This window comes from Notamacropus eugenii, chromosome 3 (assembly GCF_028372415.1).
Source record: "Notamacropus eugenii isolate mMacEug1 chromosome 3, mMacEug1.pri_v2, whole genome shotgun sequence".
In the NCBI taxonomy this organism is placed as follows: domain Eukaryota; kingdom Metazoa; phylum Chordata; class Mammalia; order Diprotodontia; family Macropodidae; genus Notamacropus; species Notamacropus eugenii.
The window spans coordinates 90,710,845-90,730,118 of record NC_092874.1 but is presented as its reverse complement, the minus strand read 5'-3'; the positions used below and the strand labels follow the sequence as shown (position 1 = coordinate 90,730,118).

General features: G+C 39.4%; 1 protein-coding gene across 3 annotated transcripts in view; it reads left to right on the top strand.

Annotated features, from left to right (window-relative positions):
- DPP6 (dipeptidyl peptidase like 6) overlaps positions 1-19,274 on the top strand; it is a 1,325,443-nt gene that overhangs the window by 1,142,290 nt on the left and 163,879 nt on the right. For all 3 annotated transcript variants that reach the window (XM_072652136.1, XM_072652135.1, XM_072652137.1), the window contains exons 9-10: positions 7,582-7,736; positions 9,809-9,906. In XM_072652136.1, the coding sequence (XP_072508237.1) occupies positions 7,582-7,736; positions 9,809-9,906 (253 nt within the window). The remainder of the gene's footprint in view (positions 1-7,581; positions 7,737-9,808; positions 9,907-19,274) is intronic.

Sequence of the window (19,274 nt, the reverse complement as noted above, 5' to 3'; positions counted from 1 at the left end):
AGTTTTCTGCTCTAATATAAAACATAGCCTTTTAGGTTATGTCTAATAATTGCTTTTTATGAAGTTGAATGAAAAGCAGCCTTTTATCTCTGAAACCTCAAATAAGGGCTGAGGTGAGTATCCTCAGTAATAGAATCCACAGGTAAATGCTGGGTTGGAATTAGGTCACCACAGCCCAAGTGAAGGGAAAGCTACCATAAATTATATAGGTAGTTCAGGCCAAAAGGTTAGGTTTAAATGGTACACACTGTAAAAGAAACTCATTAGGAAATACCTTTTAGAACAACTATTATTTCTTTGGGATGCCAGTCATTAAAAAAGGTCTTAATGAGTACCCATTGTTATACAGTGCTTTGATGTAGCAAGAAGCACACGGTAATGGGACCCATTCTTGACTTAGGTGACCTATTTCCTACTGTGTCCCTGTCAAGCCATGGGACTTTGGGTAAGTCCCTTAAACTCTCCAACTTAACCAGCCCATCCTGAAACTGTTTTTTTTAAAAGCCATAACTTTCCTTTTCCCACACTCTCTGTTCTTTAGTTAATTAACCATTTAGCCAGTCAATAAGCATTTACTAAGTACTAATGCTTAAGATTCAAAAAATAGCAAAAAAACAATCCGTGTCTCCAGAAGTTTGCAGTATAATGGGGGAGACATCATGCTGACAAATGTATACAAACAAGATATACGCAGGATAAATTGGAGATAATCACTGAGGGAAGACACTAGCATTAGGCTTCTTGTAATTGATGGGATTTTAGCTGAAGTTTAAAGGAAGTCAGGAAAACCAAGAGATGAAGACAGAGGAAAAGAACTCCAGGCTTGGGAGACAGCTCGCAGAAATACCTGGAGTTAGGGGATGGAGTATTTGGTGTGAGGAACAGCAAGGAGGCCAGTGTCACTGGATCACAGAATATGTAGAAGGGAATAGGAAGGGACTAGGTTATGAATGGCTTGAAAATCAATAATCAGTGATCATTCCACATTTATTAAGTGCCTGTTATATGCCAGGCACTGTGCTAAGCAGTGGGGATCTAAAAAGAAGCAAAAGGTAGTCCCTAACCACAAGGAACTAATGGGGGAGTCTACTGGGGGAGGCAATCAGCAAATGAGTATGTGCAAACGAGTTAAATGCAGGGTAAATAGGAAATAATTATCATAGGGAAGGCAGTAGAATTAGGAGAGGTTGGGAAAGGTTATCTGTAGAAAAGGGGAAGGAAAGAAGGAAGGAAGGGAGGGAGGGAGGGTAAGGGAAGGAAAGAAAGGGAAGAGGGAAGGAGGAAGGAAGAGAAATCATTAGTTACAATTTTTTTTCCAAGTTAGAAAAATGGGAATGGATTCTAAGTTTTCTTCCATTTGACTTCTCCTGCTTTGACTCATGGGATTACAGAGCTGGAGTTGGAAGGTACCTTAGAAGTCATCTGATCCAACCAAACCCCACTCTCACCCAATTTTACAGATGACAAAAACCAAGGCACAGTGGCAAAGGGATTTGCCCAAGCTCACAAAGGTAGTTAGTGGCAGATGTGGGATTTGTACTTGGGTTCCATAGCTAAGTTCTTGTGTTCTTTCTACTGTACCATACTGCCTCTGCATGTGTAGCTTCATGTTTTTTATACAGTTGACCAGATTGGCCCTTGGAGCCCTGTTAGCTTTGTGGAAGCCAGATTTCATAAGTAGACAAATGTAGTGAAATTTGTTCCCTTAAAATACTGTGATAAAAGAGGGAAAAAAGCTGGCCCAATCTCTTCCAGGAACTGACACTATGCTAACATGCATCTCTGTCTCTTTAAAAGGAAATATAACAGGGTAAAGTAGCAAATAGCCCTAAATATAACATTCTTCCTCAACTCCAAGATAGTTCTACTGATAGGATAAGAGTAGGTAAAGGAAAGAAATGTCCTCAGGTTTTTCTAAGTTAATTACTTTTCCATGAGTGGCAAAATGTTCTTTTATTTTCCAAGGTGAGGGTTCAGGCAATTAAATTTGTTTAAAGAAATAGATTTTCTCCCTACAAAACTCTGCTGTAAGACTCTACTTGGAATGCCACATTCAAGCAAACTGCCTCATTAAGCTGGAGATTCTGAAGAAAATGTTTGCAGAATAAAGACATCCGTAATTAATGCCAAAATGTCAAGAATTCGTTTGCTTGGTCCCTTTTTTTCCCTTAGTTTCTTACACTTAATTATCTCTTTAATGAGCTGCTAATATGAGAAAAAGGAAAAAAACCCCAGTCACTGCAGACAGAACAGTGTGTTAAAGAACCATCGCTTAGGAAAATAACTAAAGCTATCCCAGTTTTGTTTGGCTTGCGAGTCTAGGATCTCGAAATGTGAATTATTTATTCATCCCTACTGTAATGGAGACAGTCTCCTCGGTGAGCTGTTAGATCTTTGACTTCAGTATGAATAAAATATATCTTTAAAGTAACATGCAAAATGTCATCTGTGATCCTGCAGAACCACCCATCAGGGCAAAGGCTCAAGCCCTCTTTTCAAGGTTGCTATGGCAGACTTCATCAGCATAAAGAAATAGGCCCAGGGTCAAGATGATGAAACCACATATTAATCTGTGGTGGTCTTGGGAGCTGGACTTAGGCCACCAGCCTGGTTTCAGAAAATGGAAATCAGCATGATCTGCGGCAAATTGAAAACAGTAGCGTCATCAGGAACTCAGGAAGTTTGATTCACATCACCAGTGCAGAACACTGGCAGTAAGAAAAGGTACAGGGTCATTTGAGAACAGAGACTGTTGGTGTTTTGTCTTGGAAGGCTCAGCAAAAAGTAGGTGCTTGTATGCCCTTGTTTGTCGGTTGCTTAATGGGATGATTGATCTGAGTAGAGCCAGAGAAGGCTAGCAGAAAAAGAGAGTTCTTGGGAATAAGCTGGGCCTAGAGTCAGGAAGTTCAGTCATTTTTCAGTCATATCAGACTCTTTGTGACCCCATTTGGAGTTCTCTTGGCAAAGAGTCTAGAGTGGTTTGCCATTTCCTTCTCCAGCTCATTTTACAGATGAGGAAACTGAGGCAAACAGTGTGCGGTGACTTGCCCAGGGTCACACAGTTAGTAACTGTCTGAGACTGGATTTGAACTCAGGTCTTTCTGACTGCAGGTCTGGCATTCTATGCAATGTGCCACCTAGCTGCCCCTGGAAACCAACTTACATAATACAAACAGGAGTACCTATTTTCCTATATTTATTCTCTCAGATATGGAATCATTGAACTTAATTCAAAGCCTCATTTCTGGATGGTATTAGAATTGCACAGTAACAAGTTAATCTCTTCCAGCTATTGATATAAAGATGCTTGAGCATCTCAAGCCCTCAGTGTCCAAAGTGCTTCAAAGTGTCCCAGCTCATTTCTCTTAAATGTACCAAATAAAAACCCCAAACCTGACAGAATAAGAAGATTCTAGGTCTGTGATGTGCTAGTATGTATCCGATTATCTCTTTTTCTTAGTTTTTCTCACCTGGTTTGGAGGGACTCTAAGACTATTCAGACAAGTGCCCAGTAGTCTACTGGGTTTGTAACTTTCAGTCATGCCCAACACCTATGGGCTTCCCACCTCCAGGACCTCGTTCAAGCCTGTTTTGCAGTGAATCATAGAGATTCATGTGCTGGAATAAGGAAGACTTGAGTCCAAACTCTGCCCCTGAGGTTGATGTCATGAATACATCTCATCTCTCTCAGTTCAATTTTCTCATCTGTAAAAGTAGAATAATAGTACTTTTGTTTTTTGGCAGTTGGGTGGTGCAAGGGATAAAGTGCTGGGCCTGGAGTCAACAAGACTCATCTCTCTGAATTCAAATCCAGTCTCAGTCACTGGTATTATGACCCTGGGCAAGTCACTTAACCTTATTTGCCTCAATTTCCTCATCTTTAAAGTGGTCTAGAGAAGGAAATGGCCAACCACTGGAGTATTTCTACAAAGAAAATTTCAAATTGGGGTCATGGCAGAGACAGACACAACTGAAAATGACTGAGCATATGCTACTTTTAGCGTACTCACAATGCTGTTGTATGGTTCAAATGAGATAATATGCATGAATATTTTTGCAAACTTTAAAGCATCTTATAAATTTTAGTTATCTTCTAACTAAGGGTTCTTAACCTGAAGGTCATGGTTTGTTTTTTTTTGGGGGGGGAGAGGGGTTTAGTATCATGACCTCTCTTTCAGTGTAATTGATTTCCTTGTGATCTATGTTATTTAGTTTTGTGCTTTTAAAAACAGTATTCTGAAAAGGGGTCTATAGGTTTTATTAGACTTCCAAAGTGACCCATCACACACACATACACACACACACACACACACACACACACACACACACACACACATACACACACATTAAGAACCCTGCAAAATGAAACCTCAGAAAGTGAACCATGTAGAGCAGAGGTATCAAGCACTTGCCTCCAGATACATACAGCCCATGATGCTCATAAGCACATGTGGAACCAGATTAAAATGTAATCAAGAAATATTTAACAAAATAAATAAAAATTCAATAAAACACAGATAATGTTAATATGTAGTTTTCTAAGTCAATATATGGCCCACAGAGATTCTTCTGTATGGTTTAGTAGCCCTGTTTCTATTTGAATTTGATACCACAAGTAGAATCTCAATTGAGGGTTGAGAGGGTTATAAGAAGAGTCTAACTTTATGCACCATATCCTATATGGCTTTGCCTGCCCTGCCTAAGAAATAGTTTGACCCTCTGTAGACTTGAGGGTTGTCTTGTCTCCCTCCCATGCTTGAGTGGATGGTCCTGAGCTCATAAAAGAGACTGTTTTTGTTAAGTTGTTTCCAGCTTTGTCCAATTCTTCATGACCCCGTTTGAGATCTTAACAAAGATACTTGGAGTGGTTTGCCATTTCCTTCTCCAGATCATTTTACAGATGAGGAAACTGAGGCAAACAGGGTTAAGTGACTTGCCCAGGGTCACACAGCTAGCAAGGCTCATTTGATTCATTGAGAATTAGGTTTATTCAAGAACTTCTTTCCTGCAGTCAATCATTTCAAACTTCTATTCTGGATTTTCATGAGTTGGGTAAGAATTAATGTCCTTTGAAAGCTACTTTCAAACTCATTATTGTTGGATGTTGGAATAAATTTTTTTCTTAGTATGCTTCTCTATTCATCTCATCTTTTCCCTCTTCACTTCCTTTCCTTGAATTCTGATCACTTCAAGCTATCATTCAAGTGATCTTTCAGTTGCATTTCATTTTAGCCCTGTGGTACCATCAGGTTGGAGCAGAATCATCAACAAATTTCATTGCATTGCAAATGGTGCCTATTTTTTTCCAGCTTACCATCTGCTGGAATCTCTCTATTTGCCATTCCAAGAGAATAGGTTAGATAACTCTACAAAGTCATTTTCAGTGCAACTCATTTCCAAACATGAACTTGTAAGTCACTTTCCCAGCCATCTAAAGAACACGGGGAAATTGCAGATTCTTTTTTCCTTATTTTTTCTCCATTTTTCCCCTCTTCCTCCTATAATCTGTAGACCTTTTACTTGTGATAAGCTCTATTGAAAATCTACTTGGAAAGTAGTTTGGCCACTATGAGTGGTCAGATATGTGCAGCAGATGCTCATTCATGCTGTATTCCAAAAGCTTCATTAGGTTACTACTCTTTGTTACTATTGATAATAATAACTGCATTTATATACTTCTCAAGTTTGCAAAGTACTTTATATATATTATAACCACCCTGCTACAAGGTGAGTGTTATTATTATCTCAGTTTTACAGATGTGAAATCTGAGTTTAAGAGCATCATGTAGCTAGTAAGTATGAGACAGAATTTGGACCAGGTTTTCCTGATACCAAATCTAGCTCTCTACTCAACATGCCATCTAGCTACATGTATACAGTATGGTACCATAGATCATGTGCCCCTTACTTTAAGGTCTGCATACAACCATGTCTTCCTGTTCAAGCTGAACTAGAGAATCTATCTCCCTAACTAGCTTATAACTTCATAAGGATATAGCAGAGCATAGCCCCGCAGGTGTCCCTTCAATAGTGCTTCTGCAATAACTTAGTAGATGTTATCGATTTACAAATTGATTGGCTACTATTTGCCTCTGTTGATAAAACTCCCAATCCAAAATCAGATAACTGAAGATGGTTCCATAAATGCTTTTTGTTTGTTTGTTTGTTTCAATCTGTGACTTTTTTAAAGATTTCTTTTCCTGCTTTAGTATAGTGATCAGAATGAAATTTACCTTTGAGGAAGTAGAATCTCACTGAATCCCAGAACTTCACATTCCACCTATAGCTAATGGGAACTATAGATTGTATACCACAGGGCCTCATAACTTTTTTCCACTCGCAACCCCTTTGCACATTTCGGCAGCTTTTGTTGTAGTTGTGTGGCCTAAAGGTATATGTAGTGCAAGGTGTGCCTGCTTTGTGTTCAGAACCAAAGCTGCAGTGAAGCTGTGTGATGGCAACATGGGCCAGCTCTGCCAGAAACATGTGGGATTCATTATGGGTTTGATTTTTAATTAATTTTTAGTCATTGGGCATTCAGAAAACATTTTACTGTTGCCAAATTTTTCATGATCCCATATAGGGTCATGACCCAAAGTTTAAGAAGCATGAGAGGACATGAGGTTGAATGTGGCAGAGTGAAAAGAGCATATATTTAAAGTCCCTCACCTCAGATACAGACTTAAGCAGGTCACCCTCCAAGCTGTTCAAATGAGTCATCATAGCTGAAGTTTTTGAAGGATTTGTTATAGATTAGGGGTTTTATATCTTCTGGAAGAATGGAAAAACCCCTTGAGAATGGACTGTCACCACATCTTTGTCTCCTCAGCATCTGACATGCTGCCCAGTGTGCAGTAGATATTTAATAAATGTTTGAATTGAACAAGGTTTCTCTAAGCTGTGATTACTATCATCACATATTTATTGGGTACCCATGAAATAGATGAAACTGTACAGAACATTGTGAGGATATAATGAGGGCTAACATTACAAAGCACTGTGTGCCAGGCACTGTGCTCAGTGCCTTACAGTTATTACTTCATTTGATCTTCACAACAACTGTAGGAGGTGGATTGTATAATTATCCCCATTTTACATATGAAGAAACTGGCAAAAAGGTTACATGACTTGCCCAGGATTGCACAGCTGGGCAAATGTCTGAGACTTGACTTGAACTTAGGTCTTCCTGACTCCAGGGGCATTTAGGTAGCAGAGTGGATAAAATGTCAACCTGGAGTCAGAAATACTCATCTTCCCAAGTACAAATCAGCCACAGACATTTACTGCCTATATGATCCAGGGCAAAGTCACCTGTTTGCCTCAGTTTCCTCATCTGTAAAATGAACTGGAAAAGGAAATTACTAACCTCTCCACCATCATTGCCAGGAAAACCCTAAATGAGATCACAAAGAGTTGGACGTGACTGAAAAATGACTGAACTTCCTGACTCCAGGCTCAGTTCTCTATCCCCTGTGCCACCTAGAAGTGGAGGCAGTGCTTTTTTCTTGGATGTCATAATTTAATTGCTTTCTCCTCCATGTTTTCTATTCACCTTTCTCTATTTTCTGTCCTTTTCCCCAGAGGAGATTTTAAAGACTCATATTGCACACTGGTGGTCTCCGGATGGGACTAGGCTAGCCTATGCCACGATCAATGATTCCCGAGTGCCCGTCATGGACCTACCCACCTATACTGGCGCTATCTACCCCACTGTTAAGCCTTATCATTATCCCAAGGTAAGAGAAATGGCTCTTGGCTTTTCCTTTTGCTGAACTGATTGTTTGCATTATTCATAGGTCTTTCTCCTCTCAGCTGACTCAGATGTGGAGATGTGCTAATCAGAGATGCTTATGAGCATTATGGTAAACAGAGAAAAGATTAATTATTTCTCATTAAATTGCCATCTTTGTTTAGTTAAATTTGATGGTTGGTAAATTTACTTTTGTGTTTGTCTAAGCTGGGTTAGTCATTTAACTAAACTTCAGAACAGAGTAAAAAAAAAAAAAACCAAAAAACCTTGTTTTCCCTCTGGGTTGGTGACTACATCTGCCTCCCACTCTCATTCTTCTCCCCTCCTTCAGTCATGAATCATAGAATATTTATAGGATTTGGAGCTGAAAGAGGTCTTAGGGATCATCTAGCCAGTCTCCTCATTTTACAGATAAGAAAACTGAGACCCAAAGAGCTTAAGTAACTTACTCCAAGTCACACAGCAAATCAATGGCAGTGTTTGAACCAAAATTCAGGATTCTCAAATCTCAGCTCACTGTTCTTTCCATTAGTAACATATAATAGCAATTCACTTGCATAAAACTAAGGGAGAACACTTATGTGTACAACTGATGGTGGCCACCATCCAGGGGTAAATACAATTGATTCTACAGCCAATAGCAGAGCATGGTGGGGAGAAGTAAAGGGAGAAATGTAATGGGATGTCACCATTCCATGGAAGCTCAGAGACTATCTGAACCCATTCCTTACTTGAGCAGAAATGTCCCTTGCAACATGTCACCAAAGCAGGCATCCAGGCTTGGCTTGCTGACCTCTGGTAAGAGGATCTCACTGCTTCCTGGTGACCGTCCATGTCACTTCTGGAGAGTTCTGTTAAGAAGATCTTCTTCTTTCTCTCTGTCTCTTCTAATCGTTCCTTCTTGTGTAGCCCTCTGTAATTGAACAGGAGAAATAGAATCCTTCTTCTACCTGATGGCCCTTCAAATATTTGAGAAGTATTATCATGTCCTTCTCTTCTCCACACCAAACATCCCCAGTTCCGTCAACCCAGTCCTTGAGTTCTGTATTGTGAGAGATACAGCAGGGATATCTCCCTATCTATTATCTCCCAGAATGTAAGACAAATTCACTCCTCATACTCTGGAAAAAAAAAATAGGGATCTCTTGTTTCAGCCACTCAGTTTCTGATAAACCCAGAGACGAGTTCCCTTAAGCATGAAATTTGCTAAACCCTAGCATTCTGAAGAGCTGGTGACTCATGGGTTAAATAGAAGGTCTCCTTTATACAAAAAGCATTTTGTAGTCCCTTCTCCTAGAATCAATCCTCAAAATAAGAGCCCTCAACCTATTGAAAACTACATTTGATTTATTTCTTTGCTAAACCCAAGCATCTTAAAAATTGGAAATATGCATTTTGCATATCACTGAAATCATACTGCCAGTAGGGTTGGTGAGCTCACACTCTGGGCCACCCACTTATGTTCTCTCTTTTGTGTCCTCTATTCTTTCTTTCCTGGCCAAAACAGTTGTATTTTGGGCTTGTAATATGTTTGGTGGGTACACATTGCCACCAAACTGGCAGTAGTTGGAGTAGAAGAGGAGTTCAAGGCAGACCAATGTACTCAAACTTTTTTGGAAGGCCTTAATTTCATCCTACTTGTGAGCAGTGAAAATAGATAATTTCTCCTTTGTTCTTTCTTCTTGCTGTTTTTTCTCTCTTTCTTGACTTTCTTCTGGTTTCTCCTCCTTCTTCTCTCTCTGGGAAATGATAAGGTATGTGGATGATAAACAGGGGGACAGTGCTGTAGAGAGGACGGGAGAGAGAAAGGAAATTGAGAAGGAAGAGAATCCGTCCAATTTCCTGTATTTCCCATCTTAGCCTCTAGGTCAGTGTCAAGCATCCCAACATAGAGCATCTCAGCCATTCTCTAATGAGAATTAAATTTTCTGGGGTATGTCTTAGGGGTGTCTGTAAGTTTGTATAGCCCACAAAATAAGTTTGAAAATGCTTTGCAAGGCAAAAAAAGTACTGTCTCAAATATTACTAATAATATCCCTCTTCCCTTTTGTGTCCTAGGCTGGATGTGAAAATCCAAGCATTTCCTTACACGTCATCGGCTTAAATGGGCCTGCCCATGATCTGGAAATGACACCACCAGATGACCCAAGAATGAGGTTTGCTTCCTTCTGTTTTTCCCATAGGACATATTAGTGATATGTTTTCCTCCCAATGTCCGGATCATTCTATTTCATATTTCTCAGTATGAGCTTCTCAGAAATAGACATTCTTCAAAAGATTTCTCCACTATTGTATGACCTGATTCCATAACTGACATATTTGGGAAGTTAGGGTTAGGGTTTTTTGAACAGCAGAATTTCTTTAAAGCAGAGAACACATATAATAGAGAAATCTCTTTTATTAAAATAGTGATAATTGTTTTTATTGGAAGTAAATATTTTCCTCAAAGATTAGGAGTCATCTCTAGTAGTGGCTTTGGTTCATGTGAAAAGGATAGATTTGAGCTAAGATCTCAAATGTTATAGAGAATGAATTTGTTTCTAAGGCTCATTTAGAAGGGTTTACAAGAGGAGTTCTGTCCATCCCCATTCAGAGTGGAGTATTCTATGCCTTGTCTCAACTACATGTACCCATATATTCAGAACTGGAGTTGGCCATTTTTTTCACTTGGGTCAGGAAAGGGGGAGGGGAGACAGCAGCAGAGATTTAGTGATCATCTGTAACGTGGCCCTCAGGGGAGAAAGCCTACCTGGTATATACAAGAGGTTTCTAAGATTCAAAATGGAGGTGCAAACACCCCTGGGAAGAGGCTGGGGGGCAGAACAAATCAGAATAGGAAGTATTCCACTGAAAGTACTATTGACCCCTTGTAATTTTCTTTCATAGAGCAAAGTTCTGGTGGCATTGCCCTAGTTGCAATTTTACATGTAGAACTCCAGAAATTAAGTAGGTCAGGTATGGAGGTGCAGCACTGGCATGGCTTCATCATTTATATATCACACACTGAAGTGGTTGAGGCCAGCATGTATGCTGAGGCCCAGCATCTGCTCTGCATTGTTGGAGTTTTTCTGCAAGTCTAGCCTGGGGCATGAAAACCCAACTATCAAACTGCAATTCTAGTCATTATAATAAAATCTCATCAAGGGCTGGACATACGGTAGGTATTCAGTGATTAGTAGTTAATTTGGGATCATGACTGTAAAGCTGAAAAGGAATAATAACAGTAGTAAAATAGTAGCAGTAATCATCATGATGTAAGTCTTTATATAACACTACTATGTACCAAGCACTGTGATAAATACTTTATAAATATTATCTCATTGGATCCCTCACAGCAACGCTGGGAGATAGGTGTTGTTATTATCCCCATATTATAGCTGAGGAAACTTAGGCACAGAGGTTAAGTGATTTGCCCAAGATTACACAGCTACTAAGTGTCTTAGACTGGATTTGAACTCAAGTCTTCCTGACTCCAGATCCAGCGCCCCATCCCCTTTGCCACCTAGCTCATGGATTTCAGAGACCCTCTCTGCCAACTCCCCAGCCCCATTTTACAGTTGAAGAAATATGTGTTAGGTGACTTGCCCAAGGTCATATAGGTCATGTCAGAAGTGGGATTTGAACCTAGGTCTTCAGACTCCAGAGCTAGTTTTTGTCTTTGTTTTGCCCACTGTACCACACTGCCTCCTTAGACTTTACTTAGACCTGAGTCCATTTCTATGCCCATTGCTCATTTCTTCCAAGGATTATAGATTTAGAGCTGGAAAGGACATTTGAGATTCTCAAGTCCAACCCCTCATTTTGCAAAATAGAGACCTGGTGAGGCAAAGTTGCTTTTCCAAGATATCCTGGTGATGCTTCCCACAATACCAGAACTGCAAGAGATAAAGGAAGTGTATGATAGCTCCCTCATATATGCCACTTTGTTTCCCTGGCTTTGTCCAAGACTTAGCTCCAATCCTATCTTCTGTAGGAGGCCCCAGCTGCTAAAGCCCTCTCCTTTTTGATTATTTCTCTTTACTCTCTGTATGTGTTTTGTGTAGGTGAATATATCTTGTCTCCACCATTTGAATGTGAGCTTCTTGAGGGCAGAGACTCTGCTTTTACCTTCTTTGTATCTTCAGCACTTAGTACAGGGCCTGGTACATAGTAAGGACTTACATGTTTGTTGACTGACTGATTGGGTCAACATATAAATATAAGAATCATTAAAGGACCCAGACTGAGGTTTGGTCATATGTCTCCTCCTCTAGTCAAAGATTGGGGAGACTGTGTTCCATCAGCGAAGGTAAGTTGATCTTTATGGATATTCATTTTGACTGGAATGTGAGACAATTATGTGGTTATTTACCTTGATCTCTTTCCCTTCCTTACCTTCCACCTGAGATCTTAAGGTTTCATAGTTTTTTCCAACTCCCTCAAACTCCTAGAATCCTCGTCCAGCAGATTTGCTGCATTAATGTGGAGGTTCATCCTAGGCTTTGGTTCATTACAATAGCTCTAATTTCTAAAACAAACTTCTGTTTTGATAAATGCCCTTGACATTTAACATGGTTATGTAGTGATGAGAGGTGGCATGGAATGGTAGACTGAGAGTTCAATTCAAAGCCAGGATAAGATCCCCTCTGTAGGAAGACTTGGGTTTGAATATCACCTTCCATTTTAGCTGTGGGACTCTGGGCAAGAGTCCTTGCAGAACAGGTATCAGCCTACATTGGTATGGAATTTCCTCCTACTACCATTGAAGTCACAGATTGGGTGCCTGTTTCTTTGATTGTGTAGCCACAGGTATATGTAGAGCCAGGGCTGGACAAGCTGCCACCACCTCTGCCCCCCTCTCCTTGCAAGCATTCTCTTTGTCCCTTCCCCTCAGGGATATTAACCATTGAAAGTCAGTGAAAATGTTATAAGGGGCATGTAAATGTCAATTGTTACAAACCCCAGGCATTTAACTTTGAGGAACACTTTATTAAAATCATAATTAGCCTATAAAGAATGTATCAAGTTGACAAAGGGCAAGAGTGACATAGTTTACATGCCACATGTATTAACATAATAGAGTAGGCCAGGCATCCTAGGGGTTTCTGGAAGAGCATTTCCTTTGGTCCTTCTCCTTCAAATGAATGAGTGAAAAAACTACTAAATACCAGGTTATATGCTAGAAAGAATATAAAAGCCAAGACAATCCCTTTCATAAAGAAGCTTATAATCAAAGCCCTTTTTTGTCTCCAGAGAAAGAGCCCAATATAGACTCAAAGTTAAATCTAGGACTATTGGTCCACGTGTATCCTTTTCCTTTCTCCATTGCATGGTCCACTCCCTTCTAGCACTTACTCAGAATGCAATAAAAATCAGCTTTTCTTTATCTGGAGATAAAACCCATTTTAAAATATATACAACAATTTCAAACAATTGAGAATAAGTATTGCCAGTTTGCCAGACAGCAGTAAGAAAAGGGGAGGGGAGGAAGTAGAGAGGGCATAAATTTGCCAGATTGCAAAACAGTGGCTGGTGGGATAATTGCAAGGTTTTGTCCAGGCAGGTCACTTCTTAAGCCGGTGGGGGCCAAGCAAGGCACCAGTTGCTCATAAATATATTCAGTTGGGGATAGCAGCATCCTCCACTTGCAGTTGTCACAAGTATGTCAGATCTCTCCTCTAAGTAAAATACTTAGGGTTTATGACAGCTGGCATCTGACATTTAGTTGCTGTTCAGAGAATGTTTTCACTGACTTTACAGACTCTATCCATGATGCTGGTTAGTTATCCTACAGAAAGCAAGATTGTCTTGGAGTCAGGAAACCTAGCCTTGAGTCTCACCCCAGAAATTTACTAGCAGTGTGGCATTTAGCTCATTACTTAACACTCCTGAGTCTCAGTTTCCCCATTTGCAAAATGAGAAGATTGGACTAAATGACCTCCAAGATTCTTTCTTGATCTAAATCTATGTTCTGTTATCCTAATATTTTTACTATATACATCATTGGAGTGTTTTGAGGAAATTTTCAAGTGCTTACATTGGTGTTATTATTACTGTAAATAAATTATAAGCTAATCGTAAAGTCAGAGACTAAGATAGCAAGCCCATCATCTTTTGCAGTGGTCTGTGGTCCCACCAACTACTTTCAGGGGTGAGATTTAAGGACATCCACAGCAATAACTAGCGCCACAGTGGAAGGAGTCTGAGTCAGAAAGACTTATCTTCCTGAGTTCAAATCTGGCCTCAAATACTTACTAGCTGTGTGACCCTGGGCAAGACATGTATCCCTTTTTGCCTCAGTTTCCTCATCTATGAAATGAACTGGAAAAGAAAATCGCAGACCACTTCAATATCGTTGCCAAGAAAACCCCAAATGGGTTCACATAGAGCTGGACGCAACTTAAAGGACTAAACAACCAAAACAGGAATAGCTAAATATATTTGAAAGTAATGTGACTTCGGAAAGAAACACCCCAAAAATTCCCCCCAAAATTTTTGAGTATTTGTCTTTCCACCAAGATGTTGTCAAAGGGGATCAAACGATAATCTAACTGAGCTCTAACTCTTAGATGTTGCTTTATCAAGATCAGTTTAGCTTTTCTTTTTTTTAATATCAGAGAGATTGAGCCCTTAATAATGCCCAAGTAGCCTTCTTAATAGCCAGAATATTATAATCCAGATATTTGATTTTGGTTATTTCTAAATCCTGCCCATTCTTAAAATCTAACTGAGGTCTCACGCCCTTCATAAAGTCTTTCCTGACTTTTCCAGCCCACTGTTTTTTCCCTTCTTTATCTACTGTTAGTACTGCACAACTTAGCACCTAATATTTTATCAAAATGTGTTAGCCATATCTCCCCTGAAACTTTCAGCTTTTCAAAGTTATGAACTAGTCTCTTATTGCTATTACCTATCACAGTTTTGAACTCATATGGGTCAGTCAGTTAATAATAAATTCAAATAAGCTTAATTTCAATGTTGTATATACTATGATCCTATCAGGTGCTAGTCAGTGGTCAGTCTGAGCAGAAAAGATCTCTCTACTGTCTATAAATAGAGAATTCTGGGAATGTGTTCCTTCCATAGGCCACTTTCTGAGGCAATATTTGAGGACATTCACAGAGTAGTTAAATACATTTGAAAAGTATCAGGAAATAAATACTCCCCAGATCCCCCCAGCTTATCTTTGAGCATCTTGTCTTCCACTGAGAGGTCATCAAGGGGATCAGAAGCCAAAGTATCCCATGTGGTCATGGCAATCTTAAAGTCCTCCACCCCCATGAGGAGCTTTTTATCAACACTGGATAAGCAAACAAGCATTTTTCTCCTCTTGTACCAATATTCTGACTCTCCTCATCATCCTGCTGTATTGTCCATACTGCCATGACCTGGCAAATCGGTACCTATGGTCTAAATTTCTTAGCACTGTATACCCATTTCCCTATCTTACCCTGTATGGACTGAATCTTGGTGAAAAAACCCTGACTTAGATTGCTTAAACACTGGTCTCCATTCTTTCTTTAGTTTGTCCCAGTCATTTTCTCCTCTCATTACCACTGTAAGGGAAAGTCTTGGCTAGATAGTAACTCAGACTTCTTCTATGGACTAGAATTGTTCCAGTCCATAATAGTAATATTAATGATGATGATCAACAATATCCAGCAAGTTTTTAAGGCTTGCAAAGTACTTTTCACATTCTGTCTCATTTGGTCCTCACAAATAGTCAGTGCTGTTACTATCCCTATTCTCTACAGATGAGGTTTGTAAAGGTTAATCAATACCAGTAAAACCAGAAATAAGGGGCACAAAGTCACTGTGATTGTGTGTGTTTGTGCCTGTTTGTGTGTGTGTGTTAAGTCATTGTTCAATTGTGTCTGACTCTTCGTGACATTGTTTGGGGTTTTCTTGGCAAAGATATGGAAGAGGTTTACCATTTCCTTCTCCAGCCTATTTTACTGATGAGGAAACTGAGACAGATAGGGTTGAAGTGACTTGCCATGGGTCACCCAGCTATTAAGTGTCTGAGGCCAGATTTTAACTCAGGAAGATGAGTCTTCTTGGCTACAGACTGCACACTCTACCCACTGCACCACCTAGTTGTTCTGTATATTTGCAGTTACCTTGTTGTTATAGTGTGTGATCTGCGCTGAGGAGTCATCTACAAGGCAGCAGTAAGGGGTCAGTGTACAGAATGTGGAAACCTAATTTCAGCAAGAGCCAAACAATCACTACCAGCCTTTAGGGAATGCTTCTGTGCCTTCTTGATCTGAAAACAGTCACTGCTAAAAAAAAAACAAAACAAAACTATATCTGGTATCTCTTGTGAGCTAAGAAAGTAAATGAAAGTGACATACAGCAAACCGTGTGCTTTTGTCAAATTCACATAGAGATGCCCACTCAGACAAAGCAAACATGTTTTGACTGTAGGTCTTTTCTGAGCTAAAGATCTAGAATTAAAGTGCAGCCCATACGCAGGAATATCACTTTGAAGACATGTCAGAAAGATACATTTTTAAAAATTCATAACAAAACATTTCAGACTTCATCCAGTGCAGAGACTGATCTTGCCCTCTCTTGCTAATGACCTGTTAGACCTGAGTATGGAAAAGAAGCAATAACAGCTAGCATATCTAACATTTTAAGGCTTGTGAAGTACTTTACATTCATCCAAATTTGAACCTTACCACAACCCAGTGAGGTTAAATACTACATGTATTACTGAATTTGTTTTATGAATGAGGAAGCTAAGGTGCCCAAAAGTTAAGTTACTTACCTATGGCAACATAGCTAGTTATCATTGAGGGTGGGACTTGAACCCCAGGTCTTCCCAACTCCAAGTTTAATACACTGTGTGTATATATGTATGTATGTACATATGTCTGTCTCTATCTTTCTATGTATACATATTACAAATGATGTTGAGCCAATGCACATACATTTTTAGAGGAAGCAGACAGACTTCATTTGCCTCTCTAAGAAGTAAAAGCTCTCCCTCCAGTCTTTAGACCTCTGCCCTAGTACCATAAGTTTCCAACAAGAAACTTTGAGTATAGAACTCTGACCCCAGATATTCAAGTGACATTAAACATCCCAGCTTTGCCACTTCATATATTTCCACAGTCTGAATCAAAATAATGTTCATTAGGTTATGATTCTGTCCTGGGAGAAGATATTCAAGTGACATTAAACATCTCAACTTTGCCACTTCATATATTTCCATAGTTGGAATCAAAGTAACATTCATTAGGTTATGATTTTGTCCTGGGAGGTATAGAGTGTAACAGGAGCTGAAGCTGTCTCATGGGCAACTCAACAAGAAAAGGGACAGAGCTATAACTAGCAGTTTTGTGACCTGGTCCAGACAGTTGGAAACAACCCTGGAATAAACAGTACTAAATACCCTCCAATCCATCATGGAGAAGGAGCAACCTTGACATTGGCCCCATGGGACGCCACCCCTGTGAGGAGCCTACCCCCAGGAGAAGAGTTACTCTGGGGAGGAACTCACCTAGTCACAAGAGTGGGAACAAGAATCAAAAGAATTCTTGCTGAAGAAATAAAAGTACTGCCCGTGTTCATTAACAAAATTATACTGTCTTTTAAAATCATTATTCTAAATTTTTTGCAAATCCCAGTACTTATGGGTAAAACCCAGGTACACCCAGCATAGTTGTGATTCTGAAAGGGTAATTAAGAAAACAAATAGATATTTTTTATCCTCATCTTTTAAATGTAGTCCAACCAGTTAGAAAATGAAACTTGCTTAATGAAGTACACTCTGGATGGAAAAAAGAGCTGGATTGTTCTTTGGGAGCTTTGAGGGTGAGATATAAGGAATTAGTTGATTAGCAGGCTCCTCAAGAACTGGAAGCATCAGGGAATTAAAATGCAGTTCTGCCTGGCCCCAGCTCTGTCTCTGTCTCTGCCTGGATTATACACAGCAATCTCTTTCAGCCAGCAAAACATCCCTGTCAGCTGGGAATACAAACACTAAATGTTGCAGAACAGGCCCAACCTTTCAAAAAACTGCACGTGGTACAAGAGAGAATGACTTAGAGGATGAAAAACTAAAGCATCACAATTAGTGATCAGTGCAATTTTTCCCCTGGGCCATAGCTAGGAGGACTTAGTTATGCAGAAGCATCTTTATATGGGTAATTGTGTCAGCTGCAGAAAGAAAAAAACAGTGTTTAAAAAAATATATTAAAGTAGAAAATATTTACAAACCGTTTGGGCATTCATTGAAGCACATTAAAGCACAAGGAGACTGGTAAATGGACAACCTTCCGAGGGAGTGAGTTTTGCATTTCTAACATTGTTCAAGCACAGTTTATATGACTACCCTGGACTACAGATGAGGAAAAACCAACTATGCCGGAAATCCTGAATCCTGTTATAGAGAGAATCCATTATCAAAAGAAAAGTTCGAGAAGAGATTAAAGATTTCTTCCAAGTTTACAATTCTAAAAGTCTGTGACATATGTGACATATGCTGAGTCAGTGGCATGCCTTTCCTGGGCTTGATAACTTTCAATAGCTCCCTGCTTCCTAGACCGAGAGAAGTTTTGAGCCGAACAGAATCTTAGCTAATCCAGAGGTGTCAAACATGCTACCATGCGTTCCAGCTCACAACACCTCCAAGTGCTGCCTGAACCATATTTAAATTTAATTGGGATGTATTTAACAAAATAAATAAAAATACAATAGAAAATAGATAATGTTGATATGTGCTTGTTTTTTAAGTCAACGTGCAACCTGCAGAGATGCTTGTGATTGGTTTAGTGCCCCTTATTTCTGCTTGAATTTGATAACCAGCAGAAAAACATTGTTTATATAGCAGGAAAACAAAACCTCAAAATGTGAAGTGACTTGCTTAAGGTCAAACAGTCAGTCAATGACAGAGCTCAGACTAGAACTCACAGCTGGCACAATTGCCCATATAAAGAGGCTGTACTAGGGATTAGAAGAAATGGAAAATTTGGTGACCCTAAGGAGCTTCTTCTTTAAAGTGGAATCCCTACTCTCTATCATGTTGTAGTAAGGCTGGATATAGTGTCCTACAAACTTCTGTTCTTTGGTGCACCAAAAACCCCTTCCTCTCTCAACCTTTCTGAATCCTATCCATCTTTCATAGCTTAGTTCAGATTATACCTTCTTGATATTTAATTCAATTCACTTGTAAATCCCATCTGATCCTAGTTTGGGAGGGAAGAGTTTATTTGGGGTTTATTCCATTTGTTTTTCTGAGTTATTTAAATTCCCTATTTTCTGTTCATCTGTGCATGTTATATTTTTACAAATATCCATCCTTTTCATTTAAATTGCTGGCTTTATTGTCATATAAATAATTTCAGTATTATATAAGCTGTTTGTAAAAAGAGGAAAAGAAATCCTGCCTTCTATGATGCAAATAAATAAGTTCCTTCTGTGATATAAATGCAGTCTTGATACCTAAACCAGGCAGCATCAAAACAGAGAAAGAAAAGTATAGACAATATCCCTAATGGATATTAACACAAAATATCTAAATAAGATATTAGCAAAA